This window comes from Tachypleus tridentatus, chromosome 9, assembly GCF_004210375.1.
Source record: "Tachypleus tridentatus isolate NWPU-2018 chromosome 9, ASM421037v1, whole genome shotgun sequence".
NCBI classification, from domain to species: Eukaryota; Metazoa; Arthropoda; class Merostomata; order Xiphosura; family Limulidae; genus Tachypleus; species Tachypleus tridentatus.
The window spans coordinates 34,767,896-34,795,499 of NC_134833.1; the positions used below are offsets into that span (position 1 = coordinate 34,767,896).

The 27,604-nt window shown below is 32.3% G+C and overlaps 2 protein-coding genes across 20 annotated transcripts in view; one reads left to right on the forward strand and one right to left on the reverse strand.

Annotated features, from left to right (window-relative positions):
- LOC143225043 (uncharacterized) overlaps window positions 1-27,604 on the forward strand; it is a 134,844-nt gene that overhangs the window by 49,153 nt on the left and 58,087 nt on the right. The gene's annotated exons all lie outside the window — the stretch shown is intronic.
- Window positions 1,989-20,968, reverse strand: LOC143225041 (uncharacterized). 8 transcript variants are annotated; one of them, XM_076453712.1, is made up of 7 exons: window positions 20,432-20,523; window positions 19,990-20,088; window positions 17,300-17,430; window positions 16,141-16,202; window positions 8,869-9,155; window positions 8,119-8,204; window positions 1,989-2,297 (listed from the first exon to the last, which is right to left on the reverse strand). In XM_076453712.1, exons 3-7 carry the CDS (start codon window positions 17,338-17,340, stop codon window positions 2,192-2,194), a joined length of 582 nt encoding a protein of 193 aa, XP_076309827.1. In that variant the 5' UTR covers window positions 17,341-17,430; window positions 19,990-20,088; window positions 20,432-20,523; the 3' UTR covers window positions 1,989-2,191. The 8 variants fall into 8 exon arrangements, with proteins under 8 accessions (XP_076309827.1, XP_076309823.1, XP_076309829.1 ...); XM_076453708.1 differs by lacking the exon at window positions 19,990-20,088 and adding an exon at window positions 20,246-20,342; XM_076453714.1 differs by lacking the exon at window positions 17,300-17,430 and adding an exon at window positions 20,246-20,342 and having other exon boundaries at window positions 19,994-20,088.

Here is a 27,604-nt window from a genome sequence, read left to right on the forward strand (position 1 = left end):
GTGGTCCTTGCCACCACAACGAGCACATGTCAGGAAACCACGACACGATATCTTCGAGTGGCCGAACCGTTGACACTAGAAACATCGGAGAGGGTTTGGAATCTATGGCCGTACCCTGTGAATTAGATAACCTGCCTTGATAGTGGCAGGTGCACGTGATGATGTAAATGTCAAAACGAGAGTATTTGTTGGCAGTGTAACTCCATCTTTGCAAGTGGAGATGCACCTCACTGCAGAAACTCCTTGAGTGGAGAGACCAGCGAGAATCTCTGACTCGGGGACGTTCTTCAAATCCCTATCAACAATAACTCCACGTGATGAATTCAAGGTAGCATGAATAACTTCAATAGGTATATTCCCAATTGCCGTTGAATTCAAGAGGAGTTCACTGTCGTGGGTTGTGGATGTTTCAACTAATATGTCTCCAGATCAAAGCTTCTTTACCGACTTTGGAGAGCCAGCAAGACCGTCTAGTCCCTTCTGAATAAAAAAGGGGGACAATTGCCCCAAAGGTTTTTCTGAAAGAGAATGTAATACAAGAAAATGAGGTACGTGTGTTAGAGATGTTGAAGATTGCTGCTCAGAGTCTTCAAGATATGGTCGTTTACCTATTGAGTGTTTTTTCACTATTTTATTTAAATTTTTTGAAGGAGGATCCATAGGAAAAAAGAAAAATTTCAGTACCCACTATGGAGCCCTACGAAGGAACGCACTACAATGTCATGCAAGGACAATGCAGCAATACCAGGGTTTCGTGAGCACTATACCCAAACACCAGCATCAGGCACAATGTCCACAACACCCATTGAGAACTTCCAACACTGATACTTGATTGACTCTAGCCCAAGTGGACCAGCCAATTGACCCAAGGGGGGCACCCAAAGGCCGCCCGTCTACAGGAATTCAAGGCCAAAGTGGTGTGTTAGGATTGGACCCCTCAACCACCAGGATCCTCTCCTCCCCTTCACGGGTCGCCACGCACGGCAAACACGTGGGTGGATGTTTAGATCCCAGAGAAGGTATCCAGACAGAACAGAACCTTTCCTGGGAGGCCCCCCTCACCACGTACAGGAATCCACACCGAAGGGTAAGAGTGATAAAAAGGCTTAAAGTTTCCACTTAACTGACATTTTGAACGTGAATCTTCTGTTTGAGACAAACCGTTATGCCAACGTGAACATAACAAACAGTCAAGTGTTACTGATGAAAGATGAATGACAAACAAGGTGGCTCTTATTAACAACTACAACTTGAAAAAGATAGTAAACATTAACCTTACTACCAAAGTTAAAATTGTAAAGCTAACATTTTCAGTTGCAAACTTTAAGAAGCAAAACACCTTAAGCAAGTCAACTATGTATTTAAGTCACCACAGTCATGTTATCAAACCAATTCCAAATAGTGTTGTACCGCTGTGTATGAACTGCTGTTATCTTAAAAAAACAAATCTAAGAGAAATTATCAAAATCCAGAGAAATAAACATTTTGTGGATATGTATGTTTTGATCGGTCCAGCATTTGCTCTGGTAATATAATCAGGTTGATCAAGAGTTTGAAATTTACTTTGGGAAATTTGAACATACTGATTTGCACACATTGTTTGATCTTATGCAGTGTTTTAATAAAAAGTACATGGCTAATCATTTTGGTACAAGATTAGACATTCGAACAAAACAAGTATCATTTAATGTTGGCTTTAGCATAAATGGCAGCAAATCATTTATTTCACTGATTATTGGGAAGTTCTATTCCTGAAACACCTGAAGATAATTATTGAAATGTTGTGAATGAAAAAGAATTTCAGAGGGAAACTCACTCACGGGATAACAGTCTTGTATATTTCAAGAAACGTGAAACAAAACTATATGTAAATAGAAGACAAAAGATGGAAACATATCTAAAAAATATATCAAATCAATGATTACACTTAAATGCATACAAACCCAACCAAAACTGTTTAGTTAGTCAAGGCACACATATAACATTCCTTCTTTATCATATTCCTTTTATTATGCAAGTTAGAGTGTTACAAGTAACATGATTAAAAGAAAGGTTTATTTAAACTCAGTCATTTCCTCATTATAAAAACTGAAGCTTGGTAAGAAAACTAAAATACATGAAATTATTTTTAACATCATTTCATTCAAATGAATATTGGTTTTCAGACAGGGCATTCAAGAAATCCTTTTTTCTAACTGTTCCCTATACTTTTGTCTTGTTGGATGCTCCTCAGATGGTCGAAAATGGGCTTTCCAACATGGCTCACCAGCAAACAGTCTAATGACTTTTGCATAATTCTGTAAATGAATGAGAAAAGGTTTTAAAGGCAACATTCAAGATAAAAAATTAACTATAGGTCTAACTTCTAATCACAATTGTGAATTTTGAAGATGTATTTTGTTGTATTTAAGATAAAATGTCATTAAAACAAGTATACAAACACAATTTTATGGTTGATGTTATAAAATGGATTTAGAAGTAGGTTTCAATTGCCTTCATGAAAGTTTAACAACAAAAATTATAACTGAATGAAGATTAGAATGAATTCATAGATCATATGTACCTTTTCTCAGTTTCTTTTGTGCTAACTATATTGTATATTTCACATATGAAGGTAACTAATGGCATAATTATGATTGCTATATAGGTACTTTAGACTTGTTGCAATGGATATCATAATGGGAAACACAACAAGCACTTTATTAAAGCAGATCTTATTCCAAAAGTTACGTTAATGGAATGAAAGGATGAAAGAAGTAAATTTATTAATGATTTAAAATCAGTCTATGGAAAATGAAAAAAACATTTACCTTTAGTGTAAAATAACCACCATCTGATGAGTCAATCCAGATGCAATATATTAATTTAAAACCACAAGTGTTAAACACTGCACATACAAATACGTGTTGCTTCTTCATAGGTTCATAGGTAAATTAGTGGAATTTACTCATATCTTTAATATGGAACATTTTATATAAAACAAAGTTTTTATCATTGGCTGAAAGCTGTCTAACATTTAATATACTGCTGCTTTACAATAATACACCTCAATAAATAATTTCCCAATTTTCTAATTAATTAGTAAACAAGGTAGCCATACAAGATAACCACTTTTATGACTCATTGGTCAAAGGGTTAGGTAAGAAAAGGTAATATCAAGAGACACGGTGTATCATGTGACTGAAAAAACCTGCAGGACACACTGTGTTATTAATGAGTGATACAGATTTTCACTTTCTGTAGCTTGGACTGTGGTAACCTAAACTATCAAACATTAAATTTCAAAGCAATCCATTAACAAAAGACACAAGATATAAAATGTCCAATTTTAATCAAATTTATTCATACCTTTCTTCTTCACACTAAACATACACAAGTTTTATTTATTTTAAAAACAGAACTTTTATGGATTGTTTTCAAATCTGGTTCACTGATTGATCTTTATATCTTAAAATTCAGTATCAAAGTTGTGCTAGATACAAGTCACATGTGCAAATTTATCAAACAAAACTGCTTAAATTGACAAACTTTTACACACACGCAAGCAGAAACTTGCCCAACTTATTGGTTTAAACTTTTTACTACAGCTTCATCTTATAGTAAAAGTGGGTAATTTTGTTATCTTTGCCACAATACAACTGATTTACAGCAACAAAATGATACAGTGAAAGTATGTGCAGATATACGAGTTAGGCAAGGCAAACTAGACTACCAGTTTCTAATTCAAGTTTTCAAAAGAATCATAGAGGTGGATGGTTAATATTTTCCAACTACTAAATACAAATTTGCTAAATGTTATGAAGTTCTTTTCATTAAAGAACATGTAGTATTGTATATTAGCTTGGACAACTGGTGTAAATAATAATGTTTGGTATGTTTGTTCCAAGTGCATGATGACAAACTGTTAACCTACTTTTATAGTAACACCATGGAATGAAGTTATTGAGTTAATTTTCTTTCTAAAACAACCCTAATATTTTAAACAGATCTGGTTAGTTCTATAAAGTATAGGTCTGTTATGAATAATAAGGTTGCAATCTTACAGGTAATAATGTAGGTAACTATCAAGTATCACTTTCTTGCTTGCTGTGGTTTCTTGATATGTACTGGCAAAAAAGTCATGATTTCCAATAAGAAATGTCACACATTTTATTTCACCCATTATTAATGCCCCAAATTGAACACAAACTAGAACCTGGATAACTGAATGAACATTTGCTACAAGATTCTTATCAATACTATAAGTGTAGCTATCAATTTGGTCAGCAATTTTGAGTTCATCTCTTTAAGTGGTCAGCTCAATCTTCTTTTAACTGCACTTTTTTTTCACACCAAAGATGTTTTAGATTAGATACATACAATGAAAGTCGTAGTACATAACAAAGCAAGCTTAGACAAAGTGTAACAGGTGGGTTAGTAGGTGTAATTGTTAGTTTCAACTTATAAGTTACATGTTAATTTATTTCAAATCCAGGTTATGCAGTTGTGGGTTAAGCATACAAGTCACAAAATCAAAAAAATTTGTGTGCAGAGTAAAGAACCTTATTAAAAGGTAGTCGTAATACAACAAACCATATTTTAAATTACTGAGCAATTCGTCTAAAAAAAGATTCCAAATCTTGAAATAATCAAAATTGAAAACTATTAAAACTCTTTGTTCTGCATACTAATAATTTCATTAATAAGACATTGTATTCACTATACTGAACAGGTTAACTGTTGAAGTAATATAAAAAATTCCTTCAGGCATAGTTTCTCTTATACTAGTGGTTCACAAACTTTAATATCTTGAGAACGCCTTACATTAAAATGCCAAATCTTTCACCTTCCCTCCTAAAAATTAATGTTTTCCAGTGATTTTCTATCTTACTTGAGTACAAGTTATAAAAAACAGTAATCTTAGAGATATGAAATTAGTTTTTCTTACAACACTTTTATTATTAAACTATGAAAACAACACTATTCCAAGATTTTGCTTTCATAACTTGCATCACTTTGATTTAATTTATTTAAATTAAATAGACCAACAAACTATTTAATTTAAAAAAAAATATATATTCCCCATCACCTTTCCATTTCTCATGATGAGTCGTGAAGTTATAATTCACACTATGATGGATGAAGTTGCATTGATCATTACATCTCTTGGAAGTCCAAAACTAATGAAGACAGAGAGAGAGTCTCAGGTTTGGTTTGGCATTCAGTCTACTTCTAATTTTGGTTTTCAGATGTACACATGAGGAAAATGCTATCATACACAAGTATGTTGTGGAAAATAGTAATGAAACTGCATTAGCTTTTCCTGCCAGCAGAAGGTACTTATTTTCTTAAACTGAGCCAAATATTGATCAGTGACATTTCTCAAACTTATTTTCAGTTCATAATCACAAGAGACTCCAGTTAGTGTCTCATTGTATACATAATATTTGCAATGACATATTGGTACTATGAAAGAGGTTGTGTATCCAGTCATTATCATGACATCATTGGAAATTATTTCCTAAATGTTGTGCAATGTCCTTTTAGATGTGCAGTTATGTTGGTTTTAGTGCACTGATCCACTCAAAATTAATTTTCTGCCAGGAAATCATGGAGTACTGAAAGATTCAGTTTGGTTGTTTTTCAAAGACTTATCCCAGAACTTTTTGTAATAGATCCAACTAAATCTTGCTGGTTGAAAATTGTTATACTGAGCTTTTAGAGACATAAATTAGGTTACTGATATTTGAGAAAAATGTCTGCTACATAAGCTAGATTATAAATCCATACATCTAATAAGGTGGAAAGAGACTGTTGAAGTAACTAGGATTTCCACTCTTGGCTGACAAGGATTTTGCCCTGTGAAAGCTGTCTAATTTCAGTAAGGATCAAAGGACAATTGTGTGCACTGATCATTCTTCAAAAAAGGCTTGAAATAAACTGGAATTTGTTGATTGTGATTTTATGAAATTTGCCATTTCCACTGTATTGTCCAGCATTCCTTCAGGCATGCATTACACCTCAAAAGCATGTTTATATATACTGCAAAGAATTTATACTTTATACAGAATTTATACAGTAAATTTGATATACTTCCCTGTTATTAATGTGGCTCCATCAGTACAGATGTTTAAGTAACCAAGTCTTAGTTCTTGGCACTTATGTATAATGTAAAAATAATGCATAATGTTAACATATGTACACTATTTTTTTTGTTTTTAATTGTTTAACTATTTTAATGTTGTGTAATATTTATTAATTTATTTAATATTTAATAATTATTTAGTTTTTATAACTGTTTAAACTTAATTATTTTCATAAAAGTGATAGTTATGACAAAATTAATGTTACTTGGTACAAATCATGTTGTGTCTGTTGTTCAACTGTTTTACAATAGCATAATAAATTGATGTTATGGTAGTTGAACCTGCTGTATTTTTCTCATTTCCTTAAGTGAATATTATTGTATCATAGTACCTAATTGTCTGCAGAAAATTCTAGGCTTCAGTTGGTAAATATGTATACAGGCAACCAAATGAATGCAAAAGGTTAAGGTAGTAAAAGTGAAGTCAGACCGTGTGATTGTTAGCTTAGCCATAACAGGCTACACTTTCAAATGCTTTTCACAGTATAACAGAAATAACAATAATAATTTGTATTGTCAAAGTACATTCTAAAGTAACTGAACCTGCAAGCAATGACTTCAATTTAAAGGAGAGTTATATAGAGTTCTTGATGTAACTGTGGTAACCCACAGTGTAACATAAATTAATCTACTGCAGATTGTGCAATAAGAAACAGATTAGAGAAAATAACAACAACCAAGTTGTAATGCAGTTGAACTAGCTTGTGTGAACTTTTGATGGAAAAGAGAACAACTGAAAGCTTTATATACAATTGTATTAACTTGCAGAGTAACCTAAATGTACTTATCACTGATTATATTGTGATAACAGAAGAAAAAGAGAATTATTTAGTTTTAGAAACATATGCAATATCCTATAATGTAAATAATATTTGTCCATAGATTAGATTTATTTTAAATATATTATTTTAAAACAAGTGGACTGTGTGCTGTCCATTTACGAGGTCTGTTCAAAAAATACACGGACTGTTTGAATTGCCTGGCTTCAGTTGGTTCCAGTGGAATCCGCTTGGTGTCGCTAGGTTCGCACAGATCAGCAGATACGACGCCATTTCCGATTGCAGATATCTTCATTTGTGTATTAGCTACGCGGTTTTAAGTGAAGTGCGATTTTTCGTTTGGCGGATTTCAGAATGAATGACCTGAAGGAGCAACAACTTGCTGTGAAATTTTGTGTTAAACTTGGAAAATCTCCAAAAAATTTTTTACAATGATCGTAACAACACAACAACTGAGTAGAAAGATAACAGACTTTTGAATTATCTTAAAATAATTTTACAGGACATATAAAACATACCTCTCTTGTTGTCTCAATACATCATTTAATATTAAAACCACTTAAAGTATTTATTTAAATAAGACTGCTATAATAAAGTGTTTGTTTGTTTTTGAATTTTGGCACAAGGGCTATCTGCATTTTCCCTCATTTAATAGTGTAAGACTAGAAAGAAGGCAGCTAGTCATCACTACCCACTGCCAATTCTTGGGCTACTCTTTTACCAATGAATAGTAGGATCAACTGTTACTGTATAATGCCATCACAGCTGAAAGGGTGAGAGTGTTTGGTAGGAGGGGAATTCCAAGTAGCGACCCTCCAACTACAAAGTGCCTTAACCATGCTAAGCCTAATCTAAACTGCAATATTTATTTTACATTTCATAGTAACTGAATGCAATTAGGGCAATTCATAAGTTCATGGAATTCTATTGCAACAATTATAGTTTTGCCAAATTAAATCCAAGGACAACATGTGGTAAAAAATTACAAAACTTTGAACCATATTCAAATCTGATTTTATACTCTGAATTATCAAATACTTTTAAGTTCACAAAAAATACTTTGTTCATAGCAGATATATTATTATATTTCTGTACATAATCTGTGTACAAGTTGAGAGAAATATATGTTACTTCTTGAGGTAGCATGTCTCACCTTCTGGCAAGCGTTTAAAGTTGAGAGAAATATATATCACTTCTAGTGTTAGCATGTCTCACCTTCTAGCAAACGTTTTAGATATTTCATCCATTAAGTTTACTGGGCCAGGACGGACTGATTCACAGTTACCTCCTCCTACAGAACTCTTTATATAAAAAAAATCTTTAAATCAGTTTGGTTACATTAACAGCATGACAAATAATCCTCAAACCAGGAAAAAATACCACACCTCATAATACACTCCAGCTAGAAAAATAAATATACATGTACCACACCTCAATTAACACTCCAGTTAGAAAAATAAATATATACGTACCACACCTCAATTAACATTCCAGTTACAAAAACAAATATATACGTACCATACCTCAATTAACATTCCAGTTACAAAAACAAATATATATACCACATCAAGTAATACTCCACTTGGAAAAACAAATATACATACCACACCTCAACTAGCACTACAATTAGAAATCAAATATATGTACCACACCTCAAGTAACACTCAAACACGTTTATTTTTGTGAATATTTACAGTAAAAGAAGGTTGTGCTTTACATGCTGTTTCCCACTACGATGATATTTTAATAGTATGAGTTGATTGTGTTTTATTTATCATCAATCGAGACAGAAATACAAACTAGTTTTATTGTGTTAGGATCATTATTTCATCCCAATCTGACAGAAAACCACACTTTGAAAATTGACCAAAAACAGTTGTTATTTCTTCTCTGAACAATAACTTAGAAAAAAAAATTCATCAAAATTTTAACCAGCGGTAATTGTTTGTTACTCTTAAAACAAACCCTGCAAGAAGTTCTCCGAAGTTTAGCTCCTTGTAGTGCAGCTGCTAGCGACGTTCCCCCGATACCACCACTTTCTGAACTTGGTCCTGTGCATGGCAAAGTATGTGCCCCACTCATGGGTGGAGGTGGTGGGGCAGGTGGAGCTTTTGTATTAAGAGGAGGTGGCGGAGGAACAGCTGACATTACTGGCATGGGGGGAGGATGTGGGGCTGGAGGAGCAGCAGGCCCCGAAGAAGTACGTTGATGACCATTCTGTTGGGGTGGGGTAGGTGGATGACTGTTCCCCGCTTTAGTAGAAAAGAGAAAGACAAATTTAATGAATACTCACTAAATCCATGAAGTATAATAGTGGGTGTAAGGTTCAACTGATTGCTTGAGATATAATCCTTGTCATAAAAATGTTGGCTGAAACTGGTAACACAGGATTCTCCATACTTAGGCCATTTATTTATAGGTAGTTTTGGTTATTAAACGTAAAGTTAGTTTTGGTGGTAGTGAATTCTATAAGGGTTGCTACTTGTTGCTGGGGATGTGTATCAATGGGTTGGTGTCTTGGATATAAAGTTCTAAAGCAATCTTGCAGACTTCAGTTGCTGGGACTTCTGTGAAGAAGGAGATTACATCACAACTGACCATTAAGGCTTTATGATTTGGTTGATTAAGAATATATTTAAAGTAAAAAGAGTCTTTGTAAAAGGAGACGACTGATGTTACATATTTAGAAAATGCTCATGATATGTATTTAACATAGTTAAATGATTCATAGGTCAACATCATTGGTCACAGTGGACAGTTGAGTTTATGAGGTTTGGGGTGCCACATGTTTGTGATGTGCACGAGTTTGTCCTGTGAAGATAAGAATAAATGTTGGGTTGGTTTTTCATTTGTAGAAATATTTTGTTCAATTGGTTTTCATGTGTTTTTGTTGGATTTGTGTTTATTAGTTTAAATTTGTTTGTATCTGATAAGATGTTCATTTTTTGAATGTATTCATTTGTGTTCATTACAACTATAGCATTGCCCTTATCTGCTTTTAGAAGTTTGATGTTGTTGTCTTGTTTTGGGTTGTTTATAGAATTAATATCTTTTCATGTGAAGTTGATTTATAGTTTTCTTTTCTATGAAATTATACTGATGGTTTTCATGGGTTTGAATGAGCCATCCTGACAGCAAGAAATGAAAATATTGAAGGAGAGAGTTGAGAGAAATTAGTGAATCTCTGGACATAGTCCAATGATTTGCAAGAGTCTACTGAAAAGGACATAAATGAGTGCATCGCCAAGGAAGAAACAAATCTAGTGAGGCTAAAGTCCACATAAGACAATGGAACTCGTCATGAAGGAAGAGAACTTTAGAAACCAGAAGCTTGATGTGTTAGAAATATGAAGAAAGCATAGCTCACTCAAGGAATGATGGAACCAGATAGTGAGTACGAAGAAATAATGACATCAAAAGTTGACCAGCTAATACAACAAATGATGGAACCAGATAGTGAGTACGGAGAAATAATGACATCAAAAGTTGACCAGCTAATACAACAAATGATGGAACCAGATAGTGAGTACAGAGAAATAATGACATCAAAAGTTGACCAGCTAATACAACAAATGATGGAACCAGATAGTGAGTACGGAGAAATAATGACATCAAAAGTTGACCAGCTAATACAACAAATGATGGAACCAGATAGTGAGTACATAGAAATAATGACATCAAAAGTTGACCAGCTAATACAACAAATGAAGGAATCAGATAGTGAGTACATAGAAATAATGACATCAAAAGTTGACCAGCTAATACAACAAATGAAGGAATCAGATAGTGAGTATGGATAAATAATGACATTGAAAGTTGACCAGCTAATACAACAAATGAAGGAATCAGATAGTGAGTACATAGAAATAATGACATCAAAAGTTGACCAGCTAATACAACAAATGAAGGAATCAGATAGTGAGTATGGATAAATAATGACATTGAAAGTTGACCAGCTAATACAACAAATGATGGAACCAGATAGTGAGTACGGAGAAATAATGACATCAAAAGTTGACCAGCTAATACAACAAATGATGGAACCAGATAGTGAGTACGAAGAAATAATGACATCAAAAGTTGACCAGCTAATACAACAAATGATGGAACCAGATAGTGAGTACGGAGAAATAATGACATCAAAAGTTGACCAGCTAATACAACAAATGATGGAACCAGATAGTGAGTACATGAGAAATAATGACATCAAAAGTTGACCAGCTAATACAACAAATGATGGAACCAGATAGTGAGTACATAGAAATAATGACATCAAAAGTTGACCAGCTAATACAACAAATGAAGGAATCAGATAGTGAGTACATATAAATAATGACATCAAAAGTTGACCAGCTAATACAACAAATGAAGGAATCAGATAGTGAGTATGGATAAATAATGACATTGAAAGTTGACCAGCTAATACAAATAGGTAAACTCCCAAAGCAGAAGTAACGATGAGGCAGAAGATACCTCCCAAAATAAGATTAGAAGAGATAACTGTCGATACAGAAGTTGAAATGCTAACCATACAAGTAGATTTTCAGTACAATGTCCACTTGACCCACAGTGATGTAACTAACTTGATAGGAAACTTGACTACTGTAGAAGAAAAGGAGAAATAAAGGAACTGAAATATGAAAAACAACATCTACAATGGTTATCCACAACCTACCTTGGATTGAAGAAATCTTACATTCTGAACCAAAGAATGACAAGGAATTGATTCACATGCAACAGATATAGAATTGACAACTGTTCCTGTATCTTTTAGGAACTACAAAATGATTGGAGTAAAACCTCAGATAATGTTATGTATTTGTTCCACTGCTACCATTGCCTAGAAAGAGAACACAACCTCTTCCAGGCATTAAAGGGCCTAAAGAGGAGAGTAAAAACTGGAATACAATAAAAGGAGGTTGACAGTTGAATGATAGAGAAAGCCCCTCAAGGGGAGCATTAACAAGCTTTTTACAAAAAACATCCTCAGATGTGCAAAGATGAAGAACTCCCACAAAACCAGAGTTAAGAGTGGTTCCAGAAACAATTCATCTCCAATCCTCTTCAGAAGGATGTCAAGAAAAGACCACCAGATGAGTAAAATTCAGTATAAGGATAACCAAAATGAGAAAATATGATTTCTGATGAGATGTCTCAACTATATTTGTTGTTGTTTTTTAAAGAAACTAAAACGTTTCCTGAGATAAGACTGATAGAGTATAACTCCAGTGAGTAAGGAATTTGAACTAACCAAGTACCAGAAACAACATTAAGCAAACAGCTACTGAGAAAGGAATTGAAGTCAATGTGAATAACAGGTAGATGTGACCTTCTGCAGTAAAGCTTTCAGGGTCACTGTAGAGAGCCTTAGAAAGATAGTGTAAGGAGGGCAGCTAGCAAACAGTTAACAAATCAAAATATAACACAATCAGACTAATGGCATGAGAGAGAATCAAAGTAGAAAAAGGTATCTAAACCAAAATAAGACATTCAAGAGACTGAAGGTCTAAGAAAAAAGAATCTCAAACATAAGACATAAAGTAGGAGCCTTGGGTTTGGGAATTATGTAGGAATGAAAGTCAAGATGAAGCTGAAATAGACAAAAAACCTGCATGAGCACAAATATCAGCAAGGGATACAAAAAGAAATTTTGAGGTTTAAGGCTCTTGCAACAAGTTGTAGGGATCATGATGAAAACCTCCGAAAGGTGTGCAAAAAAAGGACAGACAAAGAAAGCATTTAATAAGAAGATAAAAGTGAAGAGAGAGAGAGAGAGTCAAACAAAGAAAACAAGCTGGTAGAAGGGAAGACAAGGCAACTGAGAGTCGATAAAAGATAGAAGAGAATCTTTATAAAGACAAATATTGGATTAAAGGGTCAGGAGAAGAAAATATACTTGCCTGTAAACAAGTAGAAACAACTGGAGTAAAAGACAAAATCCACATTCCAGAACAGCAAAGGATAAAACAAGTTTGAATGATTCTCATCTGGGATAAAAGAATCACAAACAAAGACAGGCAGTGGAAAGAGCTGGACAAAATCATCCAAAAATATGGCAAGCTAAGTAAAAAAAATCAGAGAAGCAGAAGGCTACGAGTTCCAGTATGAGACCAAGGATGTAGGATAGAACTAGCTTCTTGGTGTACAATAACAGTATCTCACTGTTGGCATAGCGACAGTTTCTATTGAAATACTGCTTCTGATGAGACTTCAGAAATATGGGGACAAAAATTCATATAAAATAAAGTCCATCTAACTGATATATGTATATATTTCTTTTATTTGAATAAAATAAACTTAAAAAAGGTAATTATTCTTATTAGACAATACATATGTGATAATTCAATTTAAAATTTATCCAACAACCCACTAAATGGTTTGATGTAACTTAGCAACACATTCAAGCATAATGAATTTTAGTAAGTGATGGGGTAAGAGCTCATTCAGTAATTTTGTGCATATACAAAAAAGTTTTGGTAGTAGTATACCAAGGTGCCAGCTGTTTGTTCTGTGGATAAGTGAGTACTACAGTCTGAAGTAATAGTTGTGATTAATATTCATACTAATTACAACTATGATGAAGGATTTGCTCAAGGATTTAGACTTCAAATATGCAAAGATAACCAAACTTATCAATTTACATAAATACTTATGTTATTTCAGTGTTTCGTGGTGAACAAAAATGATATGAATATATTAACCCTTTTGTGATGGACTTGGTATAATATACACAAGTTAATCTACATATTTGCACCATAGCTTTTTACACAGCACATGTATCTTATTTTTACAAATTGTAGTTGACTTTTAGTAAAGATTGCAAATATTTTGTTCAAATAATTGATTTGATATCATTGATATCTGATTTTTAATGAAATATTTTAATAAAGATTTGCTTGTGAAAATATTGAGTCTTTTACTTGAGTCTAAGAACTAAGTGATTTCATACAATGATTAAAAAAAAACTATTAATCATCCAGAAATTTCAAATATTATTTGTATAATCTTTAAAATCTACTAAATACATTTCAATATATTTCAAATGTTTTTTCAGTAAAACTTCATATTTTATATTATTCTCTATAATCTAACTATGTGAGGTTTGTAATTTGACCAATCTCGTAACCATCATAAAAATTAGGAAACAAATATAAGTTATATTTTTTCAATGACTATATATAATAACACCAAAATACAGATGTTTAGTCCAAGTAGCTTAAGTCTCATAACACTATATGTTGCATAACTTGACCCAGTGCTCATGTACTTATGTCCCATATCCAATAATGGGAAACTGACCTTTAGTCTTCCTTAGTGCACTAGTATTTTGTAATATATGGTCACATCTCAATTATTACACATTATATACATGTATATAGATTACTTTTTATAAAATAAATCATTAAACTTATTCTTCTTAAAATATAGAACAATAACTCCAGAAGTGAAGCAAACAATTATTTCTTCTCACTACGACATTTGAACTCAGTTGGTAAGCCTTTCTACATTGCAGGATATCAACATTTTTCCTTTTATTTTTTTTTGGGGGGGTGTATATATATACACACATTTGAATGAACAAAAACTTCATAAATAACTATACTGATACCATAGAATCCTATAATAATTCATTAGGCTAAATAACTAAGATGTATTTTGATTTTTAAAAATATAAAACTTTAAGCAGATTAAAAGACACAACCTACCTGTCCTGTAATCTTGATTCAAAAGAATGTGGTAAATATTTCACAGGTTAAAATAGGTAAGAAGACCTTTAGGGGGACATTGTAAGATGTTGATTCACATGTCATACATTAAAGTAAGTGTGTATGTTTTCAAATATGGAAAGAGGTAAATGGGACCATTATGTTTGATTTTACATTCTAAGTTGTTGATATTACAAATTTGAGTTCCCAGTTTGTACAAAACTATAGACTTAATATTTTGACATCACAAACATCTAATTTTGAACAGTACTGCATTCAACATACCACATAATTTAATACAATCTAAATTTAAGTGTGTTATTTTGAAATGTATTTTTAAATTAAGAAATTAACTCGTATATAATACTAAAGTTTGAATTATAATCTACAATTTTATTCCAAACTTACTGATGTAAATAAAAAAAAAATTTTTGAATGCAAATCAATAAACACAATGACATGGCCTTTGACCCATTGCAAAAGGGTTAATATATTTTTCAGTAAGCCATTTTCATAGCAAGTAAAAGAATGTTATTCAAAATTAAAAATCATTAATTATTTTACAGTTTGATCTCAGCACTTGTAACAGTTTCATATAAATATTTATCAAAACACATGCAGATCCAAATAAACAATTTGTCATTCTTTCTGTCATAACATTTCAATCTGATGAAGGAACAATGTAATCTGAAACAACAGATTATAAAAGTACAGTGATACCCCATTTAGTGCTCAGATGTGATTCCCGACAACAGATCTCTAAACATATCAGTTCTGAGCAGGGTCATTTTAACATTACGTATTCATAGATATGTAACTAAGAGAATCGATTATAACCTACGAATAATGTACAAGTGCTATAGTCAGGTAGTGTTAAACTTAATGTGAAGTAATCAATGTTGCTACTGCTGAAGAAAAGCATATTTTTATTAGTCTTCAATCTTGACTGGTAACAGTAACATCAAATAGAAAATAAGACTTCTTTTGCCACACCCACTTATCACATCCTCTCTTTCAGGGTTAGTTAACATACATAGTTAACTCTTATGTTCATGACCATATTAGTTTACACAACCAACAGATAAGCAAGATTTCCTTCTAGCAAATGACATGTTATGTCTTGTTTTCTGCACAGAGATTCGTTGATCACTTCCTCAGAATTTTTTTTTTCTCCCCCATGGGAATCATATTCTGTGGATGGATGACATTTTAACGGTTCATGCCAAGTTGCTACAAATGTCAAAGCAATTGTGATTGTCACATGTTATTACTCTATGTACTTTGCTGCATTACTTTATTAAATAAAAATTAATTAAAGCACTGCTACTATCAGTATGAAAAGTAGTGTTCTTAAAACACTTTTTGATTTTCATTATTTTCTCTCTCTCTCTTCCTTGCTAAAGACTCTCAAGGAGACAAGATCTCTATTATGAATCAGTTTAAAGTTGGCTGATGTTGAAGGGGATCTCACAGTTAAATGAATTAATAAAAAATCCAGTATATAGGAACTTTTCACAGATAAAATATTCACCTGAATTATTACTGTACTGAACTAAGCTTTGCCTTCTTTCTCCATCAGTGTCTTCTTTGGTGCTGCAATAAAAAAAAAATAATGGTAAGTGGAACAAAACATTTATCAAAACAAGTCATAATTCACGATAAGCAACATGCAGACTGAAAGGAAAACTGAAAATAATGTTTATAAAAGTGAAAACAGTATTACATCAATATAGTTTATTACCAGTGTTACATAATACACAAAAAATATATTAAAAACAAGACATTCCAACATCTGCTAAAGGACTTGGTCAAATTGATAAATCATGTATCTCATCATGAGGAAAAAACCCACTTGAATCTGTGAATTAACGTTTACTACAATTCTGGATTAGCTACACGTACTCTCACAAACTTTGGTACGCTTTATGTAAACATTACAAACCTGTTCTACATATAAAGTTAAATGTTTTTAATGAACTATTTTTACTAAAGATCTAAAGTGTTAACTGAATCAGCCTGATAATCCAAAGTGTTAACTAAATCAGTCTGATAAAACTGATATTTATACTAAGAATGAACACCTTACAGTTTGTATAATATTGTATAATATTTGTATAATATTTAAAATAAATACAAAAAATTATTTAAATGTTCTAATTAAACTTTATAAATTTATTTTTTGTACCATAACAATAATTGTAGCAGAACCATGATTATATAAAATAAAATAAAAAATTTAATACAAAGCTAAATTAATAATGCCATTTTCCCTCTGCACTGACTGCAACACTCACTAGAATATTCCAAAGTACTTGTATTTGTTCTGAACACTCAAAACACTCTACTCAATATATGAATCAGGCAACACTTCTGTCAGAAACATAACTCTAACTACACACCACTGAATGGCTTCACCACACCAACTTGTGCTCCCAATTTTAAAAGTGAACTCTACACTGTGTCACTCAACTGATTGACAGATTAAAATAAAAATATATCCTCTATAAAACTTACTTTTGTTTTCAAAGCAGCCACTTAGTAGCCAGAGGAATTCTAATGGAAACAAATCCCACAAATCGGAGTGTGTTAGTGATGTTAATGTATACTTGAACATCATTCTTGATCAAAACTTGTTTAAATTATCATTAAATGTAAGTTTAACATTTCTTTCAATGTAATGCTTTACTTACAATGAATGAAGATGACTTAATTCACCCAAACTTATGATCATCAGGAATGGAGTCCCCCATCTGTTGATAACCAGACTGTTGTTGCTGGAACTGATGATTTGGTTCAGGGGTTGGTGGAAGAGGTTTTGTCACTGAAATACAGAATACCACCTTTCATGTCATGACAACCATTATATTATCTAAGAGACACATCAGTGGTTTCTGAAGACTTATGTGAACACCTTGCTGAGGTTCAGTTGAGTACTCCACAACCACAGTCGACTCGAAGGCTCAGAGTGGCAGGCGACCTTCATTTATTCCCGTTATTCTTATGTATTAAATTTAACATATTTAGTGTTGGGTACAATCACTGAACATTTCAGGGGCTTTTGTTAAGTTATTGCCGAGATATCATTCTTTTAGTACTGATACCGTAATTAGTTGAAGTATCAAACATGCATATTCAGCACTGTGCCAAACATTAAAAGTTATTATTCAGTACTAAAAGGGTTAAGCACTGTACTAAACTTTGGCCGAGTTTCCATCTTCACATTATTCCACCAATAATTTCATGTTATTATTTCAATTATGGTGTCTTTGAATGAATCTAAATCTTTACTTAATTATTTCGAAGTGTCGCGCTTATGAAAACTTAAGTTTCAAATTTTTTAGTTGTAAATTATTTCAGACCGGTTGGATGGTAATTAGAATTGGTATGAAAGAGTTTTTTTATTGCATTATTTCTGACGAGAGACAAAGATTTCACTATAAGTTTAAGAACTTATGATTAATTTGTGTGATCTGAGAATGGTTTATACTTGCGTAAATATTGGTTTGAGTCGGTCTCTTTGAATCTTGGTGAATGAGTGCATCTAAAGAAAGGTTTGTTTGTTTTTGTTGTACTCGTGCTGTTAAGCGAATTTTACGTTGAGACTTGAGGTTCAAACCCTGTCAAGAAACATTATACATTTGACAGCTGTAAGGCTACCTTACCAAGTTAAAAAGAACTTTCAGTTTTATCTGTAGAAGGAGTCCAGTATGCACGGTTTCTACAGTGGTTTACTAGCCCCCCTAGAAAGTGGAGAAAAACATTATGTTGCCTTCTCTGAAGCTCTAACAAACTGTAGGAGTGATTTCTTCACCTAGCAAGTTGGAAAACAACATAGATGTTGATATAGACTGAAAGTGACAAAAATATATCAGTACATTACTTATTTTAGCTTTTTGCATGTTACTGCTCATGTGAAACGATCAAGAGAATCTGGCATTACGATAGTAGAATAACTATACAGAATTCAATATCAGTGGTAAAGATAATATCACACAATCAGTGGTATTCACACACAAAATATCAAAACCCAGTTTTTAGTGCTATAAGCTCTCAGACTTACCACCTAGAGTCCAAGGAAGTGTAACTGGTACCTCCATTGACAAAAGTTGGACCTGCAATTGTTATACCTCATCCTTCTAACAATAACCTGCTGATACAATTCTGTCCTGTACCTGTATCTACAATTCACTTATTCTAACAGTCACACATATGGCCTGTTACAGAAACATGTTCAGCTGCAATGTTTATAATACTTTGTGTTTCCCTATTCTGACCTTTAATATAATTTAAACTTTAACTGTATTCTCTGTGTGGCTTTAGCAAAACAGTTTTTATAACAAATTTCATAAAAAGCACCTAATATTCAGAGTGCACCAAAACACCTATATGTGAAGAACAAGGGTTAAAAGAAATGTAAATATTTACAGAAGAAAAACAAAAACAAAGATAACTTTTAATTATATGGTAAAAATAATTCCATGCCCAGTCTATGTAACAACAACAAATCAGTTTTATTTTTTCTTTAAAATTTCTTTATAGGTTTTTACACTTTATAAGTTGTTGTAGGCCTTCATGCTATCTACACCATCCCAATGTAAAAATCAACTCAATATGTAACACAGATCCAAAAATGTTAACATGCAGAATGATTCATTCTATTGGTTAAAAAATAAACATTCCATCTCATTGTTGTTTCATTGTCCACTTGTATTTGTAATCTCATCTTTGTGTTTGTTATTTCTCAAAGTCCCTTATTCTAAACTTAGAGCTTTAAAAATATATCTTGTAACAATACATACATACTTATATTTGCAATCCACACACACACACACACAGGAGAGATAGAGACACAATATGTACATAACACAATAATAACTGTCACTGAAATCTATTGTAGTTTTAAAATGTTGCCAATACCATGGGTTATATACCATACCTAACATAATTAGTACCACAGAACTTATGTCCAGTTTATTACCATTTCAAATAAGCATGATAAAATACACTCATTTTACATTAAATAAATTAGCAGCAGTATAGCACATTGAAACAAAAACTGAAAATATACGTTTTCAAAACAGCAAATTTAATTAGTTTAAACTATACTGAAATAGTTATCAACATTTGTTTAATACAATAATAGTACTAATCATTGGTTAATTTAAATTCTATCAGGACATTTTAATAAAGAAATGTTTCACATATATGGAATTTTCTAATTAACACAACTTGGTTTTCCGACTCGTGTTGTGCCATCCACATTACCAAATACTCTCGGTGGAGATTTTAATGAAATTATCTAATCAGATAATATTATTAATTACCTAGAAAAATGCTCAAAAACAAACTTCAGTGGAATATGTAAATGTCCAAAACTTACTTACACCATTTGTAACAAAATGCAGAATCTCGAAAAATGTTTTGTGATGCAGTTTTAAAATAGTTTCAAAATCTGGCAAGCCATCAGAAACCAATGAACCTAAATGTTTGATAAAAAATCAAATTGACTGTAGATATGTCTTTTCCACATTCAAAATATCAAATTTAATCTTTTGAAGTAAGTACTATAACATATGTTATGTTGAATATATCAGTAATGCGCACGAGATTATATAAAAGGACAAGGTCCAACGTACATTCTACATTTAGAGCTACCATACACGGCTCAGGTCGAGGGTCTTCCAAAGATTAGAATAACGTCCTCACACATATGCTCAACAAGCCTGTTTTCTCCTGGGTCAGAAATGAGATCAAACATTATGAAACATAAAAAAAAATTAAAATTATTTTGAAGATATCAACTCGTATAAATGTATACATACTTCATGGTCTTGTAGTTTTCTTCCCACCACCCTGAATGCATTATTGGCAACATGATTGTAGATATGGACTTTAGAAAGACCACTCGATGAACTACTGTGAATCCATCGTTCATTCAGGTCATCGTAAATCATCACAGAAGCTTTTGCCGATGCAAATCAGATAAGTTTATAGCTTCTATTAGACCTTCTGTACAACTATTGTACCAACACATGAAAAAGTTAATTTGTATTAAAACTGTCCACATTATATTTAGCAATAAAGATTGATTTCACATTTTGTTTTTAACACCAAGTTATTCATATTATGTGAACTTCAGAAATATTGCACAAATGACAATAATATCCTTAGTCATTTCTACCTATAAATATGAACAAACTTTACAGTAATTGCTGATAACCCATTAAATCAGCACCATAAAACAACAATGAATTAAATATCGCATTTGTTGTCCAGGTTGTCATAACGGATAATGTATGTGGCAGTAATACCCAATTGCGTTGGGAATATCCCATTTATCGAACAAAATCCAAACGCCGATATTAATCTTGTCAGACGTCACGAAAAATTGTAGAAAAATCAAATAAGGGTAGGAAGCTGAGTGCGTGCGCCCTTGTGGGATGTGTAGCATTAAATATGTTGGCGGCCTAGCATTGTCAGGTTGGTTAAGGCGTTCGACTCGTAATCTGAGGGTCGTGGGTTCGAGTCTCCGTCATATCAAACGTGCTGGCCGTTTCAGCCGTGTGGGCGTTATAATGTGACGCCCAATCCCACTATTCGTTGGTAAAAGAGTAACCCAACAGTTGGCGGTGGGTGGAGATGACTAGCAGCTTTCCCTCTAGTCTTATACCGCTAAATTAGAGACGACTAACGCAAATAGCCTTCGTGTAGCTTTACGCGAAATTACAAAGGAAACAAACAATAAACATGTCCGTATGACAACCTGGACCGGTAACTATAATGAGACATACATATAAAGGTGGTTGTTATTTTGGATTTTGCATAAAATTATGGATACAAATTTTACTTAATGAAATTATCACTACAGTTCATTGTTTATTTTATATGTATATTTATTACCAGACCGCTGTAACTTAATATTGTTTTTCATCTATTATGACAACATTAAAAGCGTGTATATACATGTAAATGATTTGATTTTAAATTATAATATATGTGAAATGGCGAAATAGACCTTGAACTGTGTGAGAAGTTCACAAAATCAGATCGAACGATAGGGTATTTTTGCATTAACGGTACCATAATAACCTACATGAATATGGCCTTAAAAAGGAGCAGAACGAGTAACCGAAATTAGCTTTGATTTCTTGATAGTGTTCATTGCTTGAATGTATTAAAAAAAAAAAATTACACTAAACAAAGTGAAACTAATTGCTGACCTGTTTTATTCACTTTCATGTTACGATGTATGCTAACACGTTTTTGCAGGTAAGTATTTACCATAACAGATTATAAAACAAACAAAACATGGCTGGTATGCGTTTTAATATTTTTATTATTAAAGCATAGAACAACGTTTCAATCTTTTTAGGACATTTTCAAGTTAACCATTCCGAGATACATTTTTGTTTCAAGTGGGTTTTCTGTCATCAAGAAGAACAATACATGGTTTAATATGTAAAACAAAATGTACAAAGGGAAAGAAATACTAAATGTACTTGTACTGAAAAAGAATATATTTTGAAATCATTGCGAGTTGTGGATTTGTTTGTATAATCATATGGTGAATTATTACAAGCACTTCTAACGTAGAATGGTGAACTTTGTGTGATTTTGTCATAATGAGCTATATTTCCAAAATAAACACACAAGTAATATTGCTTTTTTTCCGATTTTATCGAGTAAACTTAAATTTAAAAAAAATGTTTATTTTCTCGTTGATTGAGTTTTGGTTATAATTTTTAAATTCATCAAATATTTGAAATAGCTTTGTTCGTAATTTTGAACACGTAGGGCAAGGTCTAAACAAGTTTACAATCAACTAGATTTTAATATATTTGATTATAACTTTAGATTGTTTAAAAGACAACTTTTAAATAGTTTGGACTTGTATATCGGGAAAACTTAAACTTTGTTAATACTTCAGAATTTTCCTTTTATATTTTTATAAATAATATTCTTTCTGATAGATGGGGCTGTAATGCATCAGAATATTTCTTTTTGTCATTGAAAACAATATTCGAGATAATAGATGGCGCTACGGGACATTATATCGCAATATAAAGGTTACATAATAGGTGTTATATGGTTGTGCACTTCCGCAAAATGTCTAGAATGCTCTTTTGACTTTTCGTTAAGCATGTTACACAATTTTCCTTTAACCTTGTATAAAAAAGAAATGTTTATTACTCTTAAATACGTTTGGTGCTTAATAAAGATCTGAAAGTTAAAACTTTGCGTCAGAATATGAGAGCTATATTCTCTATTTGTTGCTCTAGAATACAGTGAAAAGGCCCATGAGTGCTATTTAAGGCGTTTTTGTGTGTGTCGTGACGTAGTTGACAACTTGAGTGGGTATAGAATAGTACGTTAAAAGGGCGCGAAAGCGGATTTTGAACGGAAGGTAGAGGAGAACTTCGGAGATTAGAAGAACAACCCGAGGCGTCGTCACGGCAACGATGAATGGGAAATTTTAAGATAACACTGGTGAAATATCAGTTTGATATACAATATTCCCTCGCTATTGGATGCAGTTTTAAAACTTCTATGTATGAGATTATATACGGTACTGAATGCTTCCCAGTAACTTTCTAAAGACACTCTTCCTCATTAATACAGTAATATTGCATACAGTCATGTATTTCACTAATGTAGTAATGATAATGTAAACACATTTTAATTTTGTACTGCAACAATATTTTAATCAAAAAAGAAACGTAACTGCAGGAGGGCAGTAACACTGCACAGTATAGTTATCCATACTGTATTACTGTACCGTAAAGTCATTTTCTATACGGATAACATGTATTAGAATTGACAGAAAGTGGAACAAATTTAAAGGGAAACTTAGACAGATAAATACAGTACGCACAGTTATGTAATAATAATACAGTACAGTACAACTCGGTAATAATTGTTCGATAAAGACGTCAATCGATAAAACTGCTTGAGAGAGTAAATACAGACATACCCTCGAAAAGCGCTTTTAGTCTCTATGACCTACAATAACCCGGTTTACCGAGCATTCGTTTTTATGACGCTAGCCCGGTATACCGGCATACGATGCGATAGGGTTAAGAGCCTAACCCGCGAACAGGTGAGGGTATACTGTAGTAATTTAATATTCTTATTAAAAAAAAAAATAAGCGTTGAAGAATTATCGTGTAGATGCAAATAGGATAACTCTAAATTTATTATTATGATAAACGTAAATTTTTATTATGATAAACGTAAATTTTTGAGTAAACATCCGGATAGTAATGTGATGTTAGTTTAATCATCTGTTGCTTTTTTTTTTTTTTTTTTTTTTTGAAAAGGTTAGTAGGGGGAAGATTTAAGAAAAACGCTCGTGCTAATTATGTATTTGTTGCAGTAGTTGTAATGAGCTTCACTTTCATGCTGTAGTAATTTCTGGAAGACGAGTAAATGTTACTCACTTTTCGAAATCACTGCGAAAAAACAAAACTAATGTGAAGATCAGGTTTTAAGTTGGAATTCTTAGAATAAAATCCTTTTAATATGGTCTTTTCAAAGACTTCATATGTTCGTCATAAGTATTCTTCCAATTGTAAAAAGGTGGCTGGTGAAATGTCTTCTCTGCTGTTGGTCTAACATTAGCTTTATAGATATTGATGAAAATCCATGGTGCTTGTATGATAATAGGTGAATAACGTAAAATCTTTGATTTAAAAGATGTTTTTTATCAAGAAAAGTGGCATGGAAACATTGAGGCTAAACACATTGCAACGATTCGTAATAAATAATAATCCAAACAGTACAAAGTTTTAATGCGGGATCATTTGATTAAATTTAATCACAATTACATTAAGAAGGAAAATTGGTTTGCTGTATATGCTATAAGTATCCTTTAATGATAAGAATAAAAGAACATGACAGTGGAATGTACTTGTAAATAATGTAATAGTGACGTTAAACATAATAGCGAGTTTAAAGATATTAAACATTTGGTGCGAAAAGATTTCTCTAAGTAATTTCAAAATTGTCAGAATAATGAAAAGCATTTAAGAGTATTTTATAATTAAATGTAAACCAACTTTGCGATTTTGTCATTAGAACTGAATATCAGATAATGACAATGAGATGAAACACTTTTATGCCCGATATTTTAACTACGAGCTAATTCACTGGACGCAGAGTGAACAAGCTATCAGTAAGGTGAAATATTTACCATACGATGAGTTTAATACAGGTAGCTATGACAAGAAAGAAAACTAAAATATTGACTTAGGAAAGGGTTTCTTATAATTGGTTGTAAAATATGCTATTTTCGCACTGAATATATTTCACTTCAATGTTTTCAAAAAGCAAATGCTTCACTTCAAATTAATATTGATAAGTATGTGTATAATGATAACAATGAATAACATTTACTGTAATAAGAGATTATCAGTGATCTTGTAATGATACACGTAGAATCAATTACTTCTCAATAAGTTCACCAAAAGTGGTGTTATAATTGTATCAGTGAGAGAAAACATTTACCATACGATGTGTTCATGAGTTAAAATCCGGAAATAATAACAATAAGTTATGAATTTACTGTAGGTGAAAGTTGTAATTTACAAGAATAAGATAAAATATTTTGTGTGTGAACAATTCACAATATTGAATCATGACGATAACAGGGATACTGTGCAATGACTTAATTATAAACGAACTTTTAATGATGAAATTAGAGTGAAATGTCAAGTGCGCTATACTTTACGATAAATTAGCCATGGGATAAAAAGCTGAAGTGTTCTCCGTACAATAAAAATATTTTAAGTGTATTACAATATAAACAAGATCCACTTTTCGACCACTTACCTTAAAGGAAGATTGTGGTAGTAATGATATAAAACATTTACAATTGAATAAATAATTTAAGATATATGCGGTGATCTTGTGGTATCGCCAAAAACGTGTCACAAAGTGAAGTATAGTTTCTCCAGTGTTTAGATTGAATTTCTTGTGAGTTCCTTCGTCGGTGAGTTCATCGTGTTTTATTAACATCACATGTAACTTTTCATAGTCCATGGTATTTTCTGACGTCATACCTAGATATATTTAAAGGCCTTTTTACGTGAGAAATGGGCTGAGACAGATTGTAGAGCCACCTTTATCCTAGTTTCTAATTTGGACGAATATTTCGTGTCCTTCCAGGAAAGCATCCATGTTATCATCCTTCATAAAATTTGGACAGGTTGGATTGGTTGGTTCTGTATCCATTTTCATTCGTTGTTCCACCTTTCTGTTGTGATATGTAGGTGATTTCACGTTGTGTTCCATTCTTTCCATACTCTTATTTTCTCTTTTCCTACTACTACTTGTTATTTAACAAATCTTCGTAGTTCACCATCTTTAAGTAAAGATGAAGTTGCTAATCCTTCTCCATCCATTTATCAAAATAAATATGGCATAATGGTAATCTCTACACTCTGTCTGCCACAACAACAGTTATGCATGTATAGGCCCACTTCTGCTGTTTGTCTTTCACGATCATATACAACTGTGTAATCTCAGCTGGCTAACGATGGTCACGTTTTACATCGGTCGCGATTTTTCACAATAGGTGTATATGAACTGTTGGCTACAAATTTCAACAATAAACTGACAATACAATCCACTTATTTATAATAATATAGTGTTCAAAACAATTAAAATGTCTATACATTTGTTTTACATTTTCGATCTCGATTGTATTGCAGGCTTTAAATATTTGTTTTTCGTTAAATTCCACACAGGCTAGTCAATTTAGTTTAGAACACCATTTGACTAAAAATAAAATTGATCTCTGTCATTATAATAGTCAGTAATAACTTCACCTACACTACCATATGGGTAACTACAGATATATTCAAAGATTTAAATAATTATATTTTGTGAAACATTTCGCACAGGCGAGTTTGATTACTGTAGAACTCCATTTGAAGAAATTATTTTTCTCTTTTCTATTAATACAATATTTATTTTCTTTCATTATAACAATTGAATAATCTTCACTACATATTAGTTATGGTTAAAGTTAGAAGCACACTAAATATATATTTCGCCAACTTTGCTTTATTTTCATTTTCAGTGATTTTCTTCATACAGTAACCAGTTGTTCATATGTCCATGTATAAATTTTTTAGCTGAGCACCTATATTTTCTTTTCTACAAACTATTAAGTAATCTTTAACGATACTTAGTTGGAGCTTCGAAAAACACTCGGAATATCAGATTAAGGTCAAAGCACCACAATTGAACTACACCTCGGATGATTCTGAAGCAGTTACATAAGTAAACCTGCCATTACTGTCTCTCTGCTTGCACAATATAAAACAAGCCAGTTCTTCATTTATGTTCGATTTCTTGTCTCATTTCTTTCCAGTAGTCTTACATCTAGTATTTCTTAATCGTTATTAAAATTATCATTCTGTGATTTATTATTTTAAAAAATACACGAGACATATCCAACAGTGCTTCGATATCTACACCCGCCATGTTTTCTTTCCTCTTGAAGTACCTTTTGAAGAGATTGGCATGTTATATCTGTGTTTTCCCTTACACTTTCACCTCATAATCCACTCTGTTGGCTACTTTCTGCACATGAAAAAGTCCTTTCCACAGCAGGCATAGTTTATTGTTGTCTGTTGGTATGAGAACCAAGGTCTTCTTTCCGGTCTTGAAACATTGATTTTTGGCGTTTTTTCATTGAAGTGGTTTTGAGTGTCTTGAGCTTTATACAAACGTGTTCTAGGTGGTTGACAGGTTTGTTCCAGTCGGTTTCTAAAGTATCATTGCATATGACTTTTGTGTTAAATATATAATTTGCTTATGAAAAATAGAGACCGTTTTGCCTTTGTGTGAGTTCTCAAACTTTTAACGCACGTAAAAAAAACTTATTTTTAAAAAAACCGTAAAATATAGATAATTGTGGTAAAACAAATGAAAACATAAAAAATCAAATTTCGTCAACATATTCACTTCAAAAGTAGGAGAGGAAAGGATCA